The following is a 24007-nucleotide window of genomic DNA, read 5'->3' on the forward strand; positions in this document are numbered from 1 at the left end:
TGTCGGCGGAAGTCGTCAGATTTCCATTGAAATTAATGAGATTTACTGCTGGTCGCTGGCTGTCTTAATGGGGTGTAAAAACACTTATTAAATGCCGGTCAATGCGCTTCTTTCTTTAGAGCATGTGGCGTCTTTTGCAGCTAAGCAACCATGAGCCGTGCATTCCGGAAAACAATGCCTGATAGAATTTAAACTCTCATCTGTGCCTTGCGTCAAATCATATCATTGTTATTATGAGATCAATGAATCTGCTGTTCGCCCAGAGAAGAGCTATCACTCAGAATATGAGAAGGAGGTGCGGCTTTAGTTCGTGTCAAGTCACAGCTTCCAATGGTGACACCAGGGAGGGAGAACAGGAGATGTAATGCAACAAAAACTGAACTACGAATGAGAAAAATCAGGTTCACGTGTTAAAAAGGGGGAAAGAAACGTGCAAGAGATAAAAGTATGTAGGCAGCTATTCTTCTCGTTATGAGTATATGTATAGACGGTTTCATCGGACGCACGTGATACACGTCTGGATCCGAACCTTACTTCCGGTTTCCTTTTTTTGATGGTCTGACTTGTTGCTAAACTGATCTCTTGAACAAATGCCTCGTCGAAAATAACAAATGTTTTTGTTTCTTAGGTAATCTATGTGTTGTTTTTTGTGCTTGTTATATAAATAAACTACGTTTAAAGAACTTTGTTGTTATTTATTCTTAGCGGAGTTTACCGGAAGTTACGTGCGGATCGCGACAGCCGCTTGTATATGTTGTTACTGCTGAAACAGTCTATATGAAGTAGTATGCTAGTGTCCAATATATTATGTAGCTTGCTATGCAATCACAAATAGAGCTTTGATATAAATGTTTCTGTCCAACTATCTTATGTATCATTAAATAGCCTACTACCATTCAAAAGTTTTAGGGTCACTTACACTTTTTCAGATTTTACTATAATAGTGAATTGATAAAAATTATGGCACTATGAAAGTTAATACTGTGATTGAAGAATTTGTTATTAAAATGATCCATTAGTTTTAGAGCCCTGCATTACAGCATTTATCACTGACTAAACCTTATTAATATTAAAGGTGAGCCCTAAAGTCTGATTATTTGACAGTGAGTTTACATTTAATTTTGTATGAAGGCTAAATACAAATAAAAAATTAAAGCAGTCGAAAATGGACAAAGAGAGACAGATTTAAACACCAAGTGTAAACGTAATGTGTCTCTCTCGTCCACTTGTGATCTGATCGACGAAAACACATCTTAATACCAAGTTTAACAGCCCCTGGGATATTTTTCCTCACGTCGATGAAAAAGGAGTGTCTAAGCTACGTATATGGTTGCTTTTTGTATGTGATTTTAAGCGGAATCAGACTTTTTCCATGTTAAACATAAATCTGTGTGCTTTGATGGATCACAGGCAAAGGACAGTGCAAATTGTTCATTTTGTTTCATTGCTTTTGCTTTGTAGCTACTGGAAGCCATGTTAACCTTGGCATGACACGGCCGGGCCATCGTATGAGTTAAAACGCGTTCCGAATGGGTGGGGTGGGGGCTAGTTATATAATATATATATACAACATAAAAACTTAAGATTTACATTACCATAACATCTTCTCTCTGAAGAATCACTCTGAAGATTCACTCAGCTTCTTCTAACTTTGGCAAGTCTTTTAGAAAGAGTGATAGAGGTAATATGATAGAGATTAGTAGCTAGCGAATACACTTCAGTTTATACATTTTGTACATTACTTAATTAATTGCCATTTACCTTTCATTATGTACTGTGACTGGATAATCCATTCGCTGACCTTTAATAAAAAAAATACAAAGATAAACTAAGTAATAATTAACAACACCTGTCACATCATGTATCAACTGGCAGAAAGGCACTCTTACCATGTGGGAGAGAACGCAGGAAATCACTCTAATGGGCCTACAAAAAGAGAAATAATGAAAGGGAAAAACACTCCCATTAGGCAAGTTTTGAGCCAAACATTGGTTGTAATTTTGGTGAAGTATTGACTTCAGCCACGTCAAGCTATAAGGAATGTCAAAATGCATTAGAACTTTTAAAATATATACTCTTCTTTAAGTAGGCTAAATAAACAATTCGTATTATTACTGTTCCTAAAACAACAACAGGCTTTATAAGGTTAGCCATAATAATATAAATAAACTGAACAGTTCTGTGCAATTACATTAAATTAAGACATATTTACAAAAACACCCACGAAAAATTAAGCATTAACAAACCATTGTAACAAGGTCCTGCTACCACACCATTACTACGACATAAACTTGCAAACCTCCCCTAACAGTAATTACTAACTAAGCTGTAACAAACAAGACAGCAAGAAACTTATGCAAAACTTAATAAATATTTTAAACTTACCTCTAAAACCCCGCTGGCACTGTCGTTGTCCTTTCGCGCCCAAACTTAACGTTCTAATCTTCTGTGCTTCTAAACTGAGTGGCGGTTGGCAACTGAAGGGTCATTACTGCCACCTACTGGACTGGGTGTAGCGCATTTAATAGTCAGTGGGGGGATTTTTTTATTATATACTGTGTTCTTTGGGCTATTAAATATTAACTGAGCAATAAATGAAAATTAAAGTTAATTTAAATTTCACACGCTTTTTTTCTATAACACTTTACATAATTATATGCAAATTTGCTAGACAAACACTATAAGAGATATAAGAGCAACAAAACTAATGTTAGGTTAATTATTTTATAACTTTACCAATTCCTGCAAAAATAAAATTAAATAATAAAATAAAATAAAAATTATAATGTCATTGATTTGTGATTATTAATAATATGTTTTGACTTATGATTGTTGTTTGTTAATATACACTTAGTTGGCAGTTTTCTGATGATGGTAAACTAAGGCATTTCTGTCTAAGGCATTTAGGTCATTTTTGTTAAACGTATTTAAAATAGCTGTTGATTCCCCAAAATGATCATACATTTGAAATCTTTTTGAACACTCACATATTAAGAGATGATCTGCCCAGATAATTTTTACTTGCTGTATAAAAGCAAAAAACTTGTCTGATGGTGGTCCTGGGGGGGAAAGGTCTTTAGGTCATAAAATGAACAGGACTTTATAGGATCATAAATATTTTCACTTAATTATACAGAAATTCACCCAATTTGATTTGTGTTAAAGTGTGCAGATGAAGCTGACCAAAAATCAACATTGAGTCTATGTTTGGCTTTTCAACATTGAAAAATAAATGTATTATAAACATTGATTCGATGTTTGGATTTTCAACATTGAGAAAGCAATACATTAGCAACATTGATTCAATATTATTTAACATTGAAATTTCAACCTTGACCATAATGATGATTCTGATGGAATTTCAACATTTAATCAATGTCACCTTGCTATCTGACCTCATTCCTGCCCCCTAAAACTTTCTAGCTAGTTTGTGCATTTGAATTCTGACATGACCGATAAATCATCGACAGTTTATTATTTTTTCTTACCGCTGACATGTGCATGGCGCGTCAAATTTGAAAAGTGAATGACGATACAGAAATGACGTCAGCTGTCCATCCACTGGTGTCCAGCCACTGGTGTCTAGCAAGAAGTGAGTGCAGGGCTGCAGCTGGATGCCTCTCGCTTTTTACACTCCTCTACGTGACGTGTCCATTAAACCAGGAAGTGAGAATGAATAGCCCAAACTGAGCCAAAAAGCACAGTAAACTGTGACCAGTAAACAAGTGATCCGCATTCGTCAGCAGGGTGAGTAGATCTAACTTGTATTTTGAGTTTTGTACGATCTCACTTTTTTCACAAGATGACTTTTAAAGTCTTACTGCTCACATAAAAAATACTTTTATATAAAAACCATGTACAAGCGTAGTATTCTATAGTATATGGTAGTAATTAGTACTACGCGAATTAATGTAGGCTATATTATATATTTTGTAGTATAGTTCAACTATAGTGAATTGATAAACTGTGGCAATTTACTATGGCAAGATTCAATAACAACATAGGAATTATACTAGAATTAATTACCTGCGTGTACAACAATTGAAAATGTCTTAATTCAGTATTGTACTGTTTATTTTATGCCTTAAGCTGACCTGCTTTTAATCTAAGATAATCAAAGATAAAATACTGAGAATTTTTTATTTATTGTTTAAAAACATCAGAATCTGAGTGAGGTTTTATTGTGGTAAAAGTGTAGTTACCATGTTTTTTTTGTGTATTGATTACTATCAGCAAAACTATGGTTTTACTACACTAACCATGGTTTTTGAAAACCATAGTTGTCAAAATCATGGTTATTTTGTGGTTACCATGGTTTTACTACAGTAATCATGTTGTTGTTGTTTTTTTAATGTAGTAAAACCATGGTTAATTTTCGTAAGGGTGAAGCCACGTAGTACAGTTTTTATTCAGGAAGAGAAGACACACCCTCAGTAAACAGCGATCTAGTTTGGCTATTACTATTGTGTTTTTCTGTGATTAAGGGCTCAACATGCGTCAAAAGATCCTGGTGACAGGGGGGGGTGGATACATTGGCAGTCATTGTGTTGTGGAGCTAATTGAGGCGGGTTATCACCCTGTGGTTATCGATAACTTCAGCAATGCTGTCAGAGGTAAACAGACTGCAATGAACCACACTACATATTTAAAGTGCCCATATTATGAAAAACGAACATTTTCTGGGTCTTGGGTTATTTTGTGTCTCTGATGCTCCCACACGCATACAATCTTGGAAAAAAATCCATCCATGCTGTTTTGAGTGAGATACAGGTTTCTGAATGTCCTCTGCCTTGAGTCTCAGATTGCGCGAGTTCAAACTCAGCTCCGTTGTTACGTAACTAGCCGTTTCGTCACATTCAGTTTGAATTTTCCCGCCCACCACCCCACTCGCAGGTCTCCACACACCAGGGACCTAGAGAGAGCACAGAGCAGTCAGTCACTTTGCTGATACCCTGCTGTTATCATGTCTCACTGAAATAACAGCGCTATTTGGATATTATTGATTATACTTACGCCTACTTTTAAGAACAAAGTTTTAACTCGTGGTTATTGGAACCCGGAGTAATCTTATTATATACAGTGTGTTACGACGCAAATAGTCATCAGATTGTAGGCGATAAGACCCTCATGCGAAATCTGATGTAAACAACAGACTATGTATCTATATTTCACGGATTATACGCATTTGTGGACAAAAATGGTCATTGGATGTATTTTATTGGACTTTCATGGATCATTCACACATTTGAAACAGACTGGATTCGATTCGCGATCGTTGTATCAACACAAAAGGTAAAAAGTCACGTTATATTTTGCATGTTGTCATCTTCTGTCACAAAATACTATATTTATGATGCTAGAGCATCTGTATCTCAAAACAGAGATCATACGTTGATGCTAATCCCGTAAATTATACCTTGTAAATGTACAGTGATGTTGAAATTGGTTGTAAACAGTAGGCTATATTGCTATTTTTGCAGGCTAGATAGTTTACAGCGTGGTTTCGAAAGTTAAAAAAAATTTAACGGCTTTATTTTACAATTCTACAAGAACTAAGTAATAGTGCTTTGCCAAACTAAAAGTATTTTGCCAAACTAACCGAGACCGGGCCTTACCGCCCCAGCTTTTCTGACGAGGCTAACCCCCGAGCCTCTTATAACTTTACGGTCCGGACCTCCCGCTAGCTTCTAGCAAGTAGTACGCAGTCCACAAGCAGTATACATCCCCCGCCGGGTCTTAATTTCTGTAATTTGCGAAAATAATGCGTTTGAAAATGTTTTATAACGGGAATATGTTAGTATTGTCCAGGTAAAACGAGTGTATTGTTGAGACTGCTACATCACAATTTACGCTGGAATCTTTGTGTGTCATGATGAGTTTGACACACAGAGACCGGGCCTTACCGCCCCGACTTTTCTGACGAGGCTAACCCCCGAGCCTCTTATAACTTTACGGTCCGGACCTCCCGCTAGCTTCTAGCAATTAGCATGCGGTCCACAAGCAGTATACATCCCCCGCCGGGTCTTAATTTCTGTAATTTGCGAAAATAATGCGTTTGAAAATGTTTTATAACTGGAATATGTTAGTATTGTCCAGGTAAAACGAGTGTATTGTTGAGACTGCTACATCACAATTTACGCTGGAATCTTTGTGTGTCATGAGTTTCTTCTCCTGTAATGTACTTATTAGTGATACTTTTCTGCATGATTTGTCTGTTGGCAACATAAACCGTTAATAATAATAATATATAAAATAATAACACAGTATGGTCTGTACTGCTCACGATATCACTATGCACACGCACATCACATGACGTTAGTAGTGGGGCGTGATCAAAGGAGCAGCAGCTCATAAATATGTAATGACTAGCTCAAAACGGCACAATCTGAAATGCCCTGAAACAGAGGCTCCTAGAGATGGGTAACAATCTTTTCCTACAAGCTATTTCGAGCAAACAACTTTTGAAACATGCTTTATGGAACTCATACACCTATTTAACTTGTGGAAAAGCAGTCATAAGATGGGCACTTTAAGGGAGACTAAAATATTCTGAACACAAAAGACGCTCTTGTCAATAAAACACACACAAATAGGGATGCTCCGATCGATCGGCCGATAATGCTTGCTGTGCTTTCAATGAATTGCGGTGAAATGGCGCTACATCCAAAAGGCAGGTGGCGCTCTCGTGCAGAAACTCAAAATGCGCTGTAGACAAAGAACAATACACACGCAGCTCCAGGAAATGGCTTAAGGATATATTTTTATTGCTGTTCTTCAAACCTTTTCAGGTAATTTCATGATAATAACGAACATGTATAATTATTATGTTTGATGAGTGTTGCTTTTTCAAATGCATGTTATAAACGATTCAAACTAACAACGATTTCAGATCGATAAGGACTAACGTTACTGATCAAAACCCGTAGTACATGAAATAGCTGTGAATAAGATCGGCTGTCCGATTCAGAATAGTGATCGGCCACATATTTTTAGTGGATATTGGCATTGTTCGGAGCACCCCTAATAACAAAGTAAGTTACCTACACAAATATCTTGCACACACGATGGGCCCTTGAATGCCTTTTTTATTTATTGAGCAAATCAATAGAGTCTGCGGTGCCTGAAGCAATTTTTTCTATGATTTTCGGCTAAATTTTGGTTGTGTTTTACGTGATGTGGTCATTTCCATGAAATAATTTTTCAAAAATAACTGATTGTTGAATGCACATCCATCATTGAGCATGTAATAATGCCTGTTCTTTTTATTGTGGCTGTTGTGCTTTGTTGAGGAGAGGGTGATGTTCCTGAGAGTCTCCGGAGGGTAGAAAAGTTTCTTAACACTCAGATTGAGTTCCATGAACTAGACCTTCTGGATAAACCTGGACTGGAGAAAATATTCAAAAAGGTTCAAATACATACACAATCGTGTTAATACCAATTACTTGCTTAGTATAATCACTCACCAGCCTTTTCTAAACAAAGCATTTCTATGACACCAGTTCTGTTTCTTTACATCAAACATTTGAACACCACTAATTTGTAAATAGTACCGGACACTTTTCGTGTAACAGTGACCTCTAATGATTTAAGGAGGTAATTGTCTCGGCTCTGCCCTCTGTGTTTCCAGCACTCCTTTTATGCAGTAATGCACTTTGCTGGACTGAAAGCTGTGGGTGAATCAGTAGAACAGCCTTTACAATACTACAGAGTCAATCTCACAGGAACCATCAATCTGCTTGAGGTAAGTTTTTCTGTACTATAAATATAGCTTTTAAGAGGTTTTCATGCCTTTTTCCACAGGCAAAGAATATTTTTTTAGTTACTACCATACCATATTGAACAGCTTTTTTAATTTGATTGCCTAAGCCATGGCAAAATCAGACCAGCCAAAAACAGCAATTGTTGGGTCGGGGGACAAGTCACAGGAATATGCATTTGAGTAAAATCTGAAAATTTCACTCCAGAACTCATAGAGCTTTGGACCCAACCAAAAGATGTCCCAATGAATCTTCTACAGTTTCACATTTGTTACATTTAGAAGAGATAGAGGGGTAAAATGTGTTGAGTTTAACCCTTGAATAGTGCAGTCTATGTGTAACTTTAAATTGAATTAGTTTGATGCCTTGAATTAATAGAACAAGTATTTATGGCCTTGATGTATTCGAGCCAGTCCCCATCAGTTATCTGAACACTCAAATCCTTTTTCCATGAGTCTTTTAAAATAAGGTAGATATGTTGAGTTGACTGGTAAAAACATCCATAAACTGAGAAATCAAATTAAAAGTGTTAGGGGATGCACAAAAAAACAGTTGATATATTGGATTTTTATCTGTAAGTAGTTTAAAATGTTATATTGACATACAAACATAATTTCTCAGCTGCAGATATCTAAATAAAATGTGATGTTGGAAGACCAACCTTAGAAATACGATGTGTTTTTAAGCCCCTTACAAATGGTAGTATGATTTAATCTAACGGTTTAACGGCTTTGGGGAGAAAAAAATTGGCAGGTTCTGAAAAAGGTAAAGAAATCTAGGCAATGTTACGAACTTAACTGCATTCACATGCCCTACCATGGAAAGCGGTGAAGTCCTCCAGCTTCCAATATTACGTTTTAAATTCTAACATGGCTAAATAATTTATTTTATATATTTCCTTTGGGTCTTTTGTTATAATAACTCCCAGATATTTGAGGCATGCAGAATCCATGTTTGTGGTGTTTGATAAATTTTTCTTATTGAATTACAACTGAATGCTTAGGATTAGGTTGTGTATGTATGTGTACAAATCAGGTTATGCAGTCTTATGGGGTGCGTAATCTGGTATTCAGTAGCTCAGCTACTGTTTATGGAGACCCCCAGAAACTACCCATTGATGAGCACCATCCAGTGGGAGGCTGCACCAACCCCTATGGCAAGACCAAGCACTTCATAGAGGAAATGATCTTGGATCAGTGCATTGCAGAGAAGGTAGCTGACGCTCAGTATGATACCTTGCACATGTATCTCTGAGCTTGTATGGCAGGTCTAAGACTAATTAATGTTTTGCAGGATTGGAATGCTGTGCTGCTCAGGTATTTTAATCCTATTGGTGCTCACCTGTCAGGACAGATTGGCGAGGATCCACAAGGAATTCCAAACAACCTTCTGCCTTATGTTGCCCAGGTAACCTGTCCAAAGATATAACGCATGCAGGGCTTAGTTTTCCGGCACCTTGCCGGATCTCCAGCGTGTGGCGTTGGCTGCAAATTAATATTTATATATATAAACAGTGTTTCCCCTAGGTTTACAGCTTTGGGGGGGGGGGGCTGGTTGGTTCGGTATGTATATACAGGGGTTTAATTGTGATTTGTTATGTGGGAGCTCTGTGGGGAGGGGTACTTTGAGGGGTAACATGTTTAATACTGATGACAGCAAAGCCACTGGTGTGTTTCAATGACATTGGACTTCTGACAGGATTTGATAAGTTTCAGCTTTAAATCTTTGTCAGAGGTTGACCCAAAATATTTTAAAAAGAGTGTCTTAAATGATGCAAGTCTATGAGTTTAAAGCCCTATATCCATTTGTTGCACATGTCATTATGCACAATTGATCAAACGTTGAAGGAAGTTAAAAGAATCAACCTCCTTGAATAATTCTAGGCATAAGATACCCCAAAAGACTTAATTAACAAGAAAAGGTACAACACACAGTACTGTATCAGCAACATGTCTTAGAAATTAGCCATAGAGATTCCCTATGCTGGTCAGCAGCTAGTAAAACAATCACTATAGTTAGGTTTGGAAAAAGGAGTCTTTTCGCTTGAGCTGCATATTTTCAACTTGCGCGAAGACGTGTTTAAAGGTAAAAGCGCGTTTTTGCAGCAATTGCGCTGCCTAATTCGCGTCATTCGCAAATTCAGAAATATGACAGCATACAATGTTACTGTTATACAGAGTTACTACAAAACACATGCGCGGCGCGGGCATATACAGTATATAAAAGAGGGAGAGAATGCGCGCGTGTGTGTGGGAAAGTCATGATAAACTCAGTCGTCTTCTCTGTCAGTAACATCCGTGACTGTTGATGTTTACGCAAAAAAAGAAAGTATACAGAGGAACAGACTTTGAAAACACCAGTCACCTTTTCAGTTATGGGAGAGAGAGGCGCACACAACACGAGAGAGAGCGTGCGCAGTAAATTAAGCCGAACAGTAAAATATTAATGTGCGCACTCAATTGGATAATTGTAAACACGCAAACACAGACAGAAAAGACATGCCATCGATGAAATAAGATAAATAACATATTACTTGAGGGCTGTTTAGTTTGTTTAATAAAATAACAAATTGTTCTCTGGCGCTTCAAAGAAAATCAAATCAAATTTACTTGACCTTCAAGGGGGGCGGGTCGAGCCGTAAGGAGGGCGGGGCGCCCCCCTTATATAATGGTAGGGGAAATACTAAATCGGCTTCAGAACTGCCTTAATTCTACGTGGCATTGATTAAACAAGGTGCTGAAAGCATTCTATAGAAATGTTGGCCTATGTTGATGGGATGGCATCTTGCGGTTGATGGAGATTTGTGGGATGCACATCCAGGGCATGAAGCTCCAGTTTAACCACATCCCAAAGATGCTCTATTGGGTTGAGATCTGCTGACTGTGGGGGCCATTTCAGTACCGTGAACTCATTGTCATGTTCAAGACACCAATTTGAGATGATTCTGAGCATTGTCCTGCTGATAGTAGCCATCAGAAGATGGGTACATGGTGGTCATAAAGGGTTGGACATGGTCAGAAAAAATGCTCAGGTAGGCTGTGGCATTTAAACGATGCCCAATTGGCACTAAGGGGCCTAAAGTGTGCCAAGAAAACATCCCCCAGGGAATGGGAGCTTCGGCCCTGGATGTGCGTCCCACGGGTCTCCATCAGCTGCAGGATGACATCCTATCAATATGGGCAATATGTTGAATTAATGCCACTAATATATATTAGGGCTGCACGATAAATCGCATGCGTTTGTCACGTGCATCTCGTCAGTAAAGCCGGTTCCTTGATTAGTAGTAAATCGCTATCACCTGCTTTCAGATGGAGCGGCATCTAGTATGCAGAATCGTAGTTCACTGAAAAGCTATCCAATATTGCATTCAAACGTGCAGGTGATTCGTGATTATGAATGCGATATTTCACAGCTTCTAGAAAACTTTTCACAGATTTCTAATAATCAAAAAAAAAAAACGGCTTTATTGATGAGATGTGCCTTACGCATGGGTTTAGTTGTGCAGCTATATATATATATATATATATATATATATATATATATATATATATGGGGTGCACGATTCAAAAAATTTCACGATTCGATTCGATTCCGATTTTTAGGCTCAAGATTCGATTCAGAATCGATTTTCGATTCAAAACGATTCACAGTATGTAAATGTAGTTTACTTTTTCCTATGTGACTGATTGTAGTAGATATACAATTTTAAAGAAAATAAACACAACAAATTAAAAGTAGTTTGATATTACTTTATGTCTTCATGCAAAAATAAAAACTGATATGAAGCAATTAGATGACCCCTTTTATCAAACTCTATTAATTACAATAATATAGCATATTAATGATAGACACTGCAGGTCTATAGATTATAAATGTGACTGGTGTTATAATGGTTATTATTTCTATTAGATAGAGCAGAAGCAGGAAAAGTGCCTCTCTTTCTATTTCTCTCTTGCCGATTAAAAAAAAAGGCTAAATCCACTCATTATTTCAGATTCAAAAGTCTACTTGCTGTCCCAGTGACAGGGGACTTTACAGTACAGCTTTGCGTTTTGTAAATCTTGAGTCAGCTTGAGCTTTGCTCGTTCATTGCAATAGGTTTTAGAAAATATATGGTTTATTAATAATAATAGAAAAGAACTAGCTTTAGCGCGGTAGCGCCCACGGCCACTCTCCGTTCGACTCGGGTTTTACACACAATATTAATCAGACTCGGGACCCGGAGTAATTAACTATGACTGACCCGGACCCGACTGACCGTTTCAAATACAAACCCGGAACCATCTGGGCTGCGGGTGCTCCGTGAAGTCCTCTAATGGTAAAACTTTGCTCAAGTTCAGAAACATGAAGGATACAATGTGACACGAGCTTGTTCGCGTCGCATCCGTGAACGCACACCGAACTCATTATGTCGCACACAAAATGTCATTATTAAAGAGTGTCATCATCAGATGACACTCTTTAAAAAAGACAAAATTTGATGCCAGATATACTTGGGCACTTGTTAACCTGGGCAGCGCTGCACAGCAATGTGTGGGGAAACACTGTGACAAGAGTGTGCAGGCGTCAGTGTGACTTTGACGCGCCATCTATGGGAATACTGAGATCAACTCATTTCAGGACGATAGTAACACGGCGTTAAAAATATATATATATGAATCGATTTTTGGAATTCTATGAATCGATTCTGAATCGGCAATGCTTGAATCGCGATTCAAATGTGAATCTATTTTTTTTGCACACCCCTAATATATATATATATATATATATATATATATATATATATATATATATATATATATATATATATATATATAGATATATATATAGATATATATATAGATATATATATAGATATATATAGATATATATATAGATATATATATAGATATATATATAGATATAGATATATATATAGATATATATAGATATATATATATATATATAGATATATATAGATATATATATATATATATATATATATATATATATAGATATATATATATATATATATATAGATATATAGATATATAGATATATAAAAGACAACCTTATTAATAAATGACTTAAATCAGTGGCGCTGGGCATTGACGGAAGGAATCGGAAGTCTCTGGGCTCGAGTCCAAGTCAAGTCTCAAGTTTCTGGGCTCGAGTCCAAGTCAAGTCTCAAGTCTCGTTGTAACAAATAAAACTCTAATAACAAGTAAAGAAATGACAAACATTTATAAAGATGAACAAAGTTACACATTAAGTAGGGTCTAAAATTAGCATTAGGTACAGAAATTAAATTAAATGGATAATAACACTGTCTTTATTGTAAATTAAATATTATTATTATTATTATTATTATTGTTAGAGCAATAAAAGTGATTTTCTGTTTGTCTTGGGTTGTTTGATTAACATAAATGACACAGACTTAAGTAGGTAAATTGAGAATACTGTCTCTTTAAAGCCCGGGATACACTGCACGATTATTGGCAGTCCCAGACGAAAGATTGCCATCGTGAAACTATCGTCGCAATTTCTGTGATCGTGGCTCTTCATCGGTGGTCCTATGTCGTACAATGAGAGAGGTTCAAAGACGGCCGTTTTCCCGGTCTTGCGTCCAAAGATAGCCTACGATAGTTTTCTGACAGTGTGTTTGCTGCTAAGACCTGCGCGCCGGTATTTGTTTACCACGAGCGCATGCTGGTGAGGTTGCGCAACGTGTGACGCTGCCGCCGAAGCTTCCGTGTCATCATCGTACAGTCTACATGCCTCTCGTACCCGAGTTTAAACGATACATGTCGCACATTGTGATAAGGTAATGATCTTATAAGAGGACAAAAATCGTGCAGTGTATTCCGGCCTTAAGAACAAATAAGGCCAGACTGGTTTCTGACTGGTTTCTTAAGACATAAACAAATTATATTGTGAGATCATTTTGTGTGTATGTGCCCTGTCAAGAATAGAAAGATTTTATGTTGGCTTAACTTTTGAAACACTTCTCTCTGTATGTGCACTACTCAGGGCACTTAAACGCGTGTTCACACACAGGCGGAGGGCGGAGAGCGTTGTTTTTCATTGCTCTATTCAGCAAATGTATGTTAATGGACTACAGTATGACACAAAGTAGCGCAACTCTGGACCTGACTGGAGCTGGACCAGACACATTTAACCGCATGTGCGTACAGAAATCTGCTCACTTGAGTGCCTTTTTGCGTTTAAATTGTTTAACCATTTAAACAATTGCAAGCCTTAGAAACACGTTAATGATAAACTTACCCTATTTAAATTGCATATTAATCCGCGAATCGCATGCGAGCCGAACCGCGGATCCGTCACAGCACTACTAAAGCTTCAGATGAATGGCACAGCAGCAGCCGGTGCAGTCCACATGTATGTTCGCGGCCACGCGCGCAGAGCAGATACGTCACGTGTTACGTTGTGGGCAGATGGTAGGTAACGGAGGGAGGGGAATAACAGCGAGCTCATCAGACGTTTCCTAAAAATAAACATTGTTCACGAGTCGCGCGGCTCGAGTCCGAGTCGAGTTTGAAGTCTTTGAGGGCCGAGTCTCAAGTCAAGTCTGAAGTCACTGTGTGTGCGACATAAGTCGCACTCGAGTCCGGGTCTCAAACTCGAGTCCCCATCTCTGTGCAAAGGTTGCTTGCTGTTTAGTAATCAATAATAAATCTGTATTAAATGCACCCAATAATTATTCTACAAACCGGGGTGTACATAACATCTCGGTTGCTATCGTGACCTCAGTTCCCTGAGAGACGGGAAAGAGACATTGCATTCGCTGACGCTATGAGGACCTCTCCCGTTTCTCTGAAGCTTTTATTGAATAAGGCCAGTGTACTGGCCAATGCCGCCCATGACGGCATATAGGGGCAGGATTTCCGCTACTAAATAGCCTGTTTAGGTGGCAAAACACTCAGATTCTTTTAACTGCACGAACAGTAGAGCTGATCTGAGCAGTGACACAGCGGCTTACGCAATGCCTCAGTCCCGTCTCTCAGGGAACTGAGGTTACAATAGTAACCGAGATGTTCCCTATCGAGAGCGGTCACTCGACATTGCGTGCACTGACACTATGGGAGATTGTATTCAGTCACGCCATGAGAACAGCGAAGAGCAGTCCCACAGTGTGCTTCACAGCCACAGCTTCCAAATGCAAATGTCACACTTCAATCAACTCCAGACTTTTAACATGCCCTATTTATGAGGAAATCATTAAAAAAAAAGACATTAAACGTCCATAAAACAACTTTTAAGTCAATTGTCCCATTACTTTTGGTCCCTTTAAAAAGGGGTAACTACATATTAAACAGTTGTAATTCCTTTTAATATAAGCCAATATTCATTAGGGCCCGAGCACACTGGGGTGTGAGGACCCTATTGTTCTTCCAGGAGTTATTATTATTATATGACTGTAACTGGAATAAATTTTGGTGAACAGCTAAAATAACACAAAATGTGCCTCTGTCCCAATATTTATGGACCTAACTGTATATTACCCGTTTGCAATCTCCAGACTCATTACCAAATATGCGATAGGACCGCACAAGCTAAAGTGTTCTGCGTCGAGTCAAATTGGGATATCCGGGATAAGCGGGCGGTCATAACTGGCTTTTCTCTGCATCACGGGCGTTAGCTAAGGCAGGCCTTGAGCGCTGCACAGGGTAAGGTAACAGGCTAAACACTGCAGAGCGATCAGCCTGATGCAGCCCCATAGTAACATGTCTCCTCACACATGTGGGGCCTATTACAGTACGTGTTGTCAGCTGTGGAACAAGCCTGCTGCTAAACATAGGTGTGTGGGGTGGGCGACACCAATCATATGGAGATGCTACGAACCCACGAAAAACCATTATTAGCGCAGAGCACGGCATATGTGCCTGAGGCTATGGCTGGGCCACAGGGGTTGTGCGTTCGGACAAGCACTGACGGTTGACAAGTCAAACCTATCACAGCTCACAGCTTTGGGTGGGGGGCACATAGGGAGTGGGCGGACCCATTAACCAACAGCATTGACATTGTATCTAGCGGCTGGATAAACTGGGGACCTAGGAACTCAAAATCTTTTAGGGTATTCCAGTCGAGGTGCGACTCAACCCCTTAGTTTCCGAGCAGTCTGCTCTTTGCTGCTATGGCGGATGTACTGTGTGAAATAAAGCCATAGGCATGACTTATACCCCACACAGCTGGTCAGGATAAAAGTGCAAGATTCAACTCCACGCACCTGGGACATTTCTGTAACGGGTTACATATTGTGTGGTGTGAAGCAACGGTGTGTTGCACAGAGCCAACAGAGCTTGGTTCTGCAGCAGCACCAAGCGAGGAGATACAACTTCTTACGCTGAAACGGGTAGTAATGGCCCACCGCACACACATTGGGAGCCAGGTGCATACTGTGTGCTATGAAGCAAGGTTGCTGTAGAATAAAGGGTTGTGTGCAGGATCTCAACGGCAGTACAGTGATGTTACATTAGTAATACGCTCGCTTATAATGTTGAGTCATAGCCGCAGCAAATTTGACTGCTTATGCTATCGTGTATTATGTTGTGCTATCTGTCGTTTTTCTGTGCTTTTACTGCTTCTATTAATGTAAAGCTGCTTTGAAACAATTAAGTATTGTGAAAAGCGCTATATAAATAAAATTGAATTGAATTGAATTGAACTGTACCCCACAGTGCGCAACGCAGACGTGCGTGCATAATCTAGCGGAGCGATCCGCTACAGGGCACCTGCTCATGAGCCACAGGCAGACAAAAAGTTTTTGTTTACATTATAAATGTTTGTGTATTGTTTAATAATTATTTATATATAAATGCACAAATGCACAAAAGTATATATTTAAGAAATATTTACATGTGTATATACTTTTTGATGTTTATATCGCATTTGTAATATATATAAATACTTAATATATACACATTTTTTCTTACAATTATAAATGCTTGTGTGTGTATTTATATATACATAATTATTATACACAATACACACACATATATGATGTAAATAAAAACTTTTATTCTGCAAACGATTAGTTGCGATTCAGGGCTCGACATTAAGGCTTGTCCGCCTGTCCGGGACAAGTGGATTTTTTGTAGGACAAGTGTAAGAGAAAACTAGTTGTCCGACTGGACAAGTTAAATTTCAATCAATGTTACTTCACGTTATGTGCCGTTAACGACAGAGCAGAACGCACAGAGCAAACACCGAGCGGAATATTGAACAGAGAGCGCGCACGCCGACACAAACGTTTACATGTACTGTTATTGTTACTAAACAAGCTGTGCGCGCATTAAACCTGATCGCCGAACATGGAGGGGCAGGACTCAGGAGTCACGGGACGGGATGGAGTGAAGTGGAGAGTGATGTTTCTTCAGGCTCCGGCGTGAATATAAATTACTTCACTGTGTGTCAAAAAAGCCGATTTAAGTCCGTATTTTTTCTCTTCTTAAGTTCGGTAAAACACATAATGGGCTTAAAATCTTGTTTAAGAATCTGTTTTATAACGAGAATCTCTCTTTCAACGCGCCTATGATTGTGTGCGCTGCGCGACAGCTGATTTGAATCTGACAGAGTTCGTCACTGTACATTAAAATTCCCACACAAACATTACAGCGTAAATGCTAGGTTTAAGATTGATTGTATATATATAACAGATAATCTGGATACATTTATTCTAATAAGTTTTTTAAAACATGGTAATGTTTTAATGTTTTGCTTTAGTGTTTTTTAATGTCAGACAATCACTGAAAAATCTTCTATTATTTTGCTTTATTTGCTAGTCCGGGTTTGGTTGAAGGCTACAGTTTGTCCGGTTAGAACAAGTATGTCTCACTCATACTATTCAAATCGTTGACTTTATTAAATGTGCATAGATGTGTGGTTAGTATAATGCACGCACACGCACAGTCCACAAAACCTCCTTTGATTTTAATCAATCCTGCTTATTTAAACTATAACTATTTACACTATTCAGCCGATCTCCTTTCCAGTTATCATTCACCTGCTCTATTATCCGACACTGCGCAGACTCTAGCGGAAAGTTTTGGAACAGTCCATTTCGCACTTAATAACAGGGGTGACCGGATTAGTCCATTTATTAAAGGTGACACTTTTCTACAATCATTGAAATGTGGGAAAAATTAAAAGAGAAAGGCAGCGGATATAGCATCATTCTTCAGGAAGAGTAGCAAGAAGCAGCCAAATGAATCTTAGTAAAATACATTTCAGTGACCTAAGGGGCTGTTCACACGGAGACGCGTATCACTGTATACGTATAAATTTGTTATCGTATTGGCGTTTCATCCACACGGATCCAGCGTTTTGGGAGACTGAATCCGCTATTTTTTAAAACCGGGTCCTAAAGTGGATAAATCTGAAACCGACACCCTTGCGGTTTCGTCTGTACAGCCAATCCGTATATTTTGTAAAGCGAAAACGTCATCACATCACGTGTCGGAAGCGTCACATGTAACAGCAACAACAATAACGGCGGACTACGTGATTGTGTTCGTGCTACAGAAGCTACTAAAGCCTATTAACTTTATTACAGCAAAATCTATTGCTTCTATGCAATTGTGGTGACCAACAAGCGATAATGGACAACACCATACGTTGGTCATGCGCATGCTCAAAGTCTTCTTCTCCGTGTATAGTGTATATCTGTGGCAGAATTACAGCGCAGCACACTGGTCCGGCATATATACTACACCGCTTTCAGTCGGTTTCAGTGGTTTCGTGTTTACAGATTATTTTTTTAGAGCAAGGAAAAAAAATGATCGGATAGGGAATGCACCGGCTTCGTGTGGACATAGCCTAAATTCACATGATTTTCTGGTCTCTAAAGTATTTTCAGCAATGGGAGATATAACTCCTGGTTTCAAAGTAAATTTCAAAAGTTTTATTTGATTAAATAGTTTTAAAAAACATGAGGTTGAATTATGACTATAAATTGTATGTTAATCTCAATAGAGCTTATTCGCAAACACCGGAAGTCGCTAACCGCGGCCATCTTGTTGACATGACATCTGTCCTGCCCCTAGCCACACGTAGATTTGAGTCGAGGGGAGCAGTAGCCTAATGGCTTCATCTCGTCTGTATTAAGAGAAGATGAGCTTGATTATTGTGGAACCATATCAAATAGACCCAATAGCCTTAAGTAAAGATCCGTCCTTATTGCCAGTCGTAACTTATCCGGATATTTATAACTATATCGTTCATACAGTATCCCCATTCATCATACAAGCACTGAAGGGCCTTTCACATTATAACGATATAACTATAACGATAACTATATCATCGTCCACATCACCAAACAATTTGTTTATGCTAATTCGCTCACGGCACTCGCGCAAATCACTTGCCTTTAATATTGCTTGTAATAAAAACATTTGCAGATGTCCTCAACATGCTGTGTTTCGCGTAACTCTAAACAGTGAATCTAATAGTTTGTGTAATCTCTTACCTTTTGGCATAACAGTTAGTTAATGTAATAGATTAAAAAGCATTACGTAGTCAATTTTCACAGCAACTGGAGGTAATCTAATGTTATAGACCTCAGCAATGAGCTCACTGTCATTTTAAGTGCTTGTGCACTTGAAGTTCAAACAGATTTTAATGCTATCAATGGTTTATCCTTCATCAGGTGGGAAAAATCGCTCAGAAAGTGATCCCAATAATATCGTTCATTGTATCTGTATCGTTATAGTTTTGGTGTGAGCTCCGCTATTCTGTTTAATATAAAACGATTTTCAAAACTATATTTTTTATAGTTATCGTTATAATGTGAACGGCCCTTAATTCCCTACCTAGTATCAATGCCAGACTTATTATTTTCATATAGTTATTAATACTAATTTAATAACTGTCTCAATTTATGGCAGCTTATTTGAAATAGCAGTGTCAGCCACTGCTTACAGCTAACCATATGTGATCAAATTATGGGGACAGACTTGGCTGTGAGGCATATATCCCTAACGTTACCTGGGGTAAAATGATGGGGACAGACTTTGCTGTTGGGAGTCTCTCCTTCGCTGGTTCAACTCCTCTGTTTTCTTCCTTTCATGTTTTCTGACAGTCGGTATCGCATAAAAACTAATTCCGGGGTTCTTTTTGCTGTTGTTAGAACATCCGTGTATTACACCACACACCATCGCGCAGTTTAAAAAAAATTACACCAATAATACCATGCATAATACCCACGCTGCCTCGCATGTCAATTGACAGACTGACAGTTCTATGTCAACAATATGGCCGCCACGAACATTGATGACATAGATCGAATAACCCCTATTCATTTTAATTAAAATTCAAGTATTGTAGCAATTGTATGTTATACATTATTCTTTTTAACACACCTATAATACTTAAACGTATTTTAAGGTTGGATGATAGAGATTTTATGTGCCACCAGAGTAACTGCTGGCCCCTGCCTGGCCACCTCTATGAAAAATCCCTTGCTCCGCCACTGATTAGCAAAACACAAAAAATACATTATATTATAAATCTTTACCCGGACAAGTGACTTTTGTTCATGGACAAGTGAAACATAAATTTACTTGTCCGAAGGACAAGTTGCTCAAAAAGTTAATGTCAAGACCTGGCGATTAGTTGTTGCAGCCCTACACACAGAGCCATAGAAAACCAAGTTTGGGTCTGAAGCAGTTTGTTGCTTTGGGCAAGATCGGATGCAGAACCCCGAGCGAGGAGAAACATTACCTTAATAATGAAACACAGTAACAGCTTGCCACGCACACGCAGGGAGTCAGATACCCGTGTTTGTAGTGAGATATTCTGCTGCTTATCACAAGCTCGTAAGGTTAAAAGTAGCCAGACTTATGGGGATGTTGTAAGCCTAATCACATAGCCTACTGCCCAAACACTGCACGGGTGAGCAAGGCATGATAGCGATCCTTTGCTGGCACAGCTGGGGACATAATCCCTAAAAAGTTTGCATCCACATCAGCCGGGGAGCTAAGTGCAGGATTGAGTGAGGAGAGAGTTAACCTTTCTATTCAATGCCAATATACATAAATAGCCAGGCGTGCAGGCTGCTATTAGTAATATATATATTTATATAGTGCAATGTAGTATAGCATAGAGCAAACACTGTCAATCGGGGGCGTGTGAGATGCAGTGTCCACCGCTTGGGGTATGTGCACCAAGTTGAGACAGATCGCTATGTGAAGCGAGCGGCCACACTCGACACACTCCGCTTCGCTCTGCAGCTTGTGTGTAACGGGTGCATTTTGTGAGCGGGTTGAACATTGTACATTGAGTTTCGAGACGAATCGCTACGTGGGGCAAGGGACCACACTTAAAGCATCACCAAAGAGTTTTTGCTCTTTGCTCCCCCTACAGGTTAGAAGCGTAATTGTATTACCCACTGTCATAAATACTGAGGCATAGCTGGCTCTGATTGGATTGTAGGTCTGCCGTAAAGCAAGTTTTTGTAGTTTTCACTCGAACTACAAGACCGCGACCCGACGGCTGGAAACTTCTTTAGTGTGGTTTTGGCCGATAGAGGGCTGCAAAGCGAATGTGAAAGTGCTGTTCACCCTGTTTCGAGTGGATGAACGACTGAAACTGTTTTGGAAGTGTTATTTTAAGGTAAAAAAAACCCTTTTGTGTTGCTTTAAAGTTATCCAGCCCCCTTTTCTCTCTGTAGCGCGTGTGTAACGGACGCATTGAGAGTAGGGCTATGCAATGCATGCTAAGTTTTCTTTGTCAGACATTGCTATATATATTGGTCTCTGTCGGCACATAGTGGAATAAGGACATGTTGCAGAGGAAATGTGTGTCGTCAATATCCAGGGCACTGAAATATATTGAGCTGAGTCTGCAGCTCGTTGCCCGTCAGCGGCCATTGGACACAATATGTGTGAGCCTAAGCATAGCCAACACAGATTGCCATCGTCAACCAAAACAGATGGGGGACGCCGTCGATCATACTTATATCACAGGCACAAATATAACTCTGTATACATTGTTAGCTCAGCCCCAAACTAAAACAGCTGATTTCTGTGTAGGTATGACGCTACACAAAACAGCTCACTTACTGATGTTGCCGAAATGCATGATATGTCACGTGTAGAGCCTGAGGAGAGCATTGCTATGCTAGGACAGCCGTTGCTTAGTAGCCGAAATGGCTGTGCTAAGAACGCAGTATTCAATATACCTCAGGGTCCATACACGGCCCTTCCCTTGCGTACCTCACGAGTGCAACTATCTATGGTGAGATGCTTCAGTTTCATAGTAAAGTGAAAGAATGGGAGTATTTTACCGCCTAAACAGGCTACATTGTAGGGAAGTCCTGCCCCTATATGCCGTCATGGGCGGCATTGGCCAGTACGTTGGCGTTATTCAATAAGAGCTTCAGAGAAACTGGAAGAGGGAGGATATATATATGACAACTAAAGATTTTTAAGAACAAGATTTTTTAAGAAAAAATTCCTTATAGATCTATGTCACTTGTTTTTACTTTCAAAATGCCCCACATTGATGTATTTACCTTTAAATGCAGAAAGTGACTGAATTTGTTTAGTCTGATGGTTTACTTTGGGGTATATAGTAAATGATGACAAAAAAGTTTAACAAAAAATTTCTTTATGCCATATTTTAGTCAGTAGCCTTTCTTTTATATTGCTGTTTCAAATAGCCCATCATAATCTGTAGTTTGAGCTTGTCAGGTGCTAATGGCAATGGCAGATATATCACTTGTTAGTTTCAACGTTTTCAACAACATGTTCACATTCGGAAAATTTTCATGCTCAGGATTTTTTTTGCTTTTACCCCTGAGCATGGAAGAGTTCTTGTGTGATTGTGTATTGCAGTGGCTGTTTTTTCTTTTTTGTGTGGCAGGTTGCCATTGGTAGACGAAAGCATCTGAATGTGTTTGGAAATGACTACAGCACACCTGATGGAACAGGTGATTAAATTTGATGTTTAACAATTATCAATGTAAAGTATTTAATAAATTATGTTTAACATGATATTTTTGTCTTATTCTGTCTCACTTATTTATTATTTTTGGTAGGTGTGAGAGACTACATACATGTTGTGGACTTGGCAAAGGGACACATAGCTGCCCTTAAAAAACTAAAAGAAAGCTGTGGATGTAAGGTATGACATTCTCTCTTCTTTCTTTGATTATGTTTGTATGAAATCCCTTTCTGCTAAAATTGTCTGTTTTTTTGCATACCTGTTTTTGTCAATATGTAAAATTAACGAGTTTTTGGCTTTGTGTAGGTTTATAACCTGGGCACGGGTACAGGCTACTCAGTGTTAGAGATGGTAAAAGCCATGGAAAAGGCCTCAGGTCGAAAGGTGAGGTGTAAACCCATTTTGATTCACAGCTTTGATTTAAGTAACATGAAAATATGTATGAGACAATCTCTATCTTGGTTTGTACAGCTGAAAATGGTCTTTCATCAGCTGTATCAGGATATTATTGGTTTAGCCTGAGTTCATCCTTGTGAAATTGCATGTTGACATGCTGTAAATATGATTGTGGCCAATCTTCATTGGTAGTATTTCTCTGTGATCTCAGATTGCCTATCAAATTGCTCCTCGGCGGAGTGGTGATGTGGCTTCTTGCTATGCAGATCCCAGTCTGGCAGAGAAAGAGCTGGGCTGGAAAGCTGAATATGGCCTGGGAAGAATGTGTGAGTAGAAAATATAAATTTAATGCTGCAGTTTCCATGACTATTTTTTTCTGTAGACTAAACTCAAGAGTAAATAGTACTGAATGCACCCAAGTAATGACTGACTGTTGTATCTAATGATGCAGGTGAGGATCTATGGCGCTGGCAATCCCAGAATCCCACAGGATTCAGTAATGGAACAGTACCCTGAACCTGGATGATTCAAAGCCGACTGCATAATAAAGATTTGGGCCAAATGCAAAATGAAGTCTCTAAATTTTTTTTATATAATTTTATCTAGATTTATTATACTATTAACAAATCTGAAGCCAAAATGAGAGATTTGTTTCCAGCAAGTAAAATATTTGCTTCTGTATTTTCTAATTTACACCGTCACTTACCTTAGTTTCATGATTGTAAACTGAATGGATTATTTCTAATCTAAAATTATTTATACTGTCAGTGTGAAATAATAAAGATATATTTCTTGTGATTTGAAATAGCGTTTTTCTTTCCTTTTATTGTATTTTGACATTTTCTTTCTGTTTTGCGTTACTGTAATTTTTCTGCAATTCAATACGTTTGTATGAAATCAGTTAAGTTATGTGT

At 38.6% G+C, this 24007-nt stretch overlaps 1 protein-coding gene and 1 long non-coding RNA gene across 3 annotated transcripts; one reads left to right on the forward strand and one right to left on the reverse strand.

Moving 5' to 3' along the window:
* Positions 1-138: 138 nt before the first annotated feature.
* LOC141365175 (uncharacterized) lies at positions 139-2964 on the reverse strand. The gene is made up of 5 exons (XR_012370348.1): positions 2386-2964; positions 1890-1926; positions 1762-1801; positions 1596-1660; positions 139-381 (listed from the first exon to the last, which is right to left on the reverse strand). It is a non-coding gene; the product is annotated as an uncharacterized lncRNA (long non-coding RNA).
* Positions 2965-3588: 624 nt separating this feature from the next.
* Positions 3589-23898, forward strand: gale (UDP-galactose-4-epimerase). Of its 2 annotated transcripts, none has more exons than XM_055173220.2 (11): positions 3589-3747; positions 4485-4613; positions 7290-7405; positions 7628-7741; positions 8793-8969; positions 9051-9164; positions 22617-22683; positions 22792-22877; positions 23004-23081; positions 23305-23419; positions 23545-23898. In XM_055173220.2, the coding sequence occupies exons 2-11, from the start codon at positions 4493-4495 to the stop codon at positions 23607-23609; spliced, it is 1053 nt and encodes a 350-aa protein (XP_055029195.2). In that variant the 5' UTR covers positions 3589-3747; positions 4485-4492; the 3' UTR covers positions 23610-23898. The 2 variants fall into 2 exon arrangements, with proteins under 2 accessions (XP_055029195.2, XP_055029196.2); XM_055173221.2 differs by having other exon boundaries at positions 7293-7405.
* Positions 23899-24007: the final 109 nt, after the last annotated feature.

Source organism: Misgurnus anguillicaudatus, chromosome 7, assembly GCF_027580225.2.
Source record: "Misgurnus anguillicaudatus chromosome 7, ASM2758022v2, whole genome shotgun sequence".
NCBI lineage: Eukaryota > Metazoa > Chordata > Actinopteri > Cypriniformes > Cobitidae > Misgurnus > Misgurnus anguillicaudatus.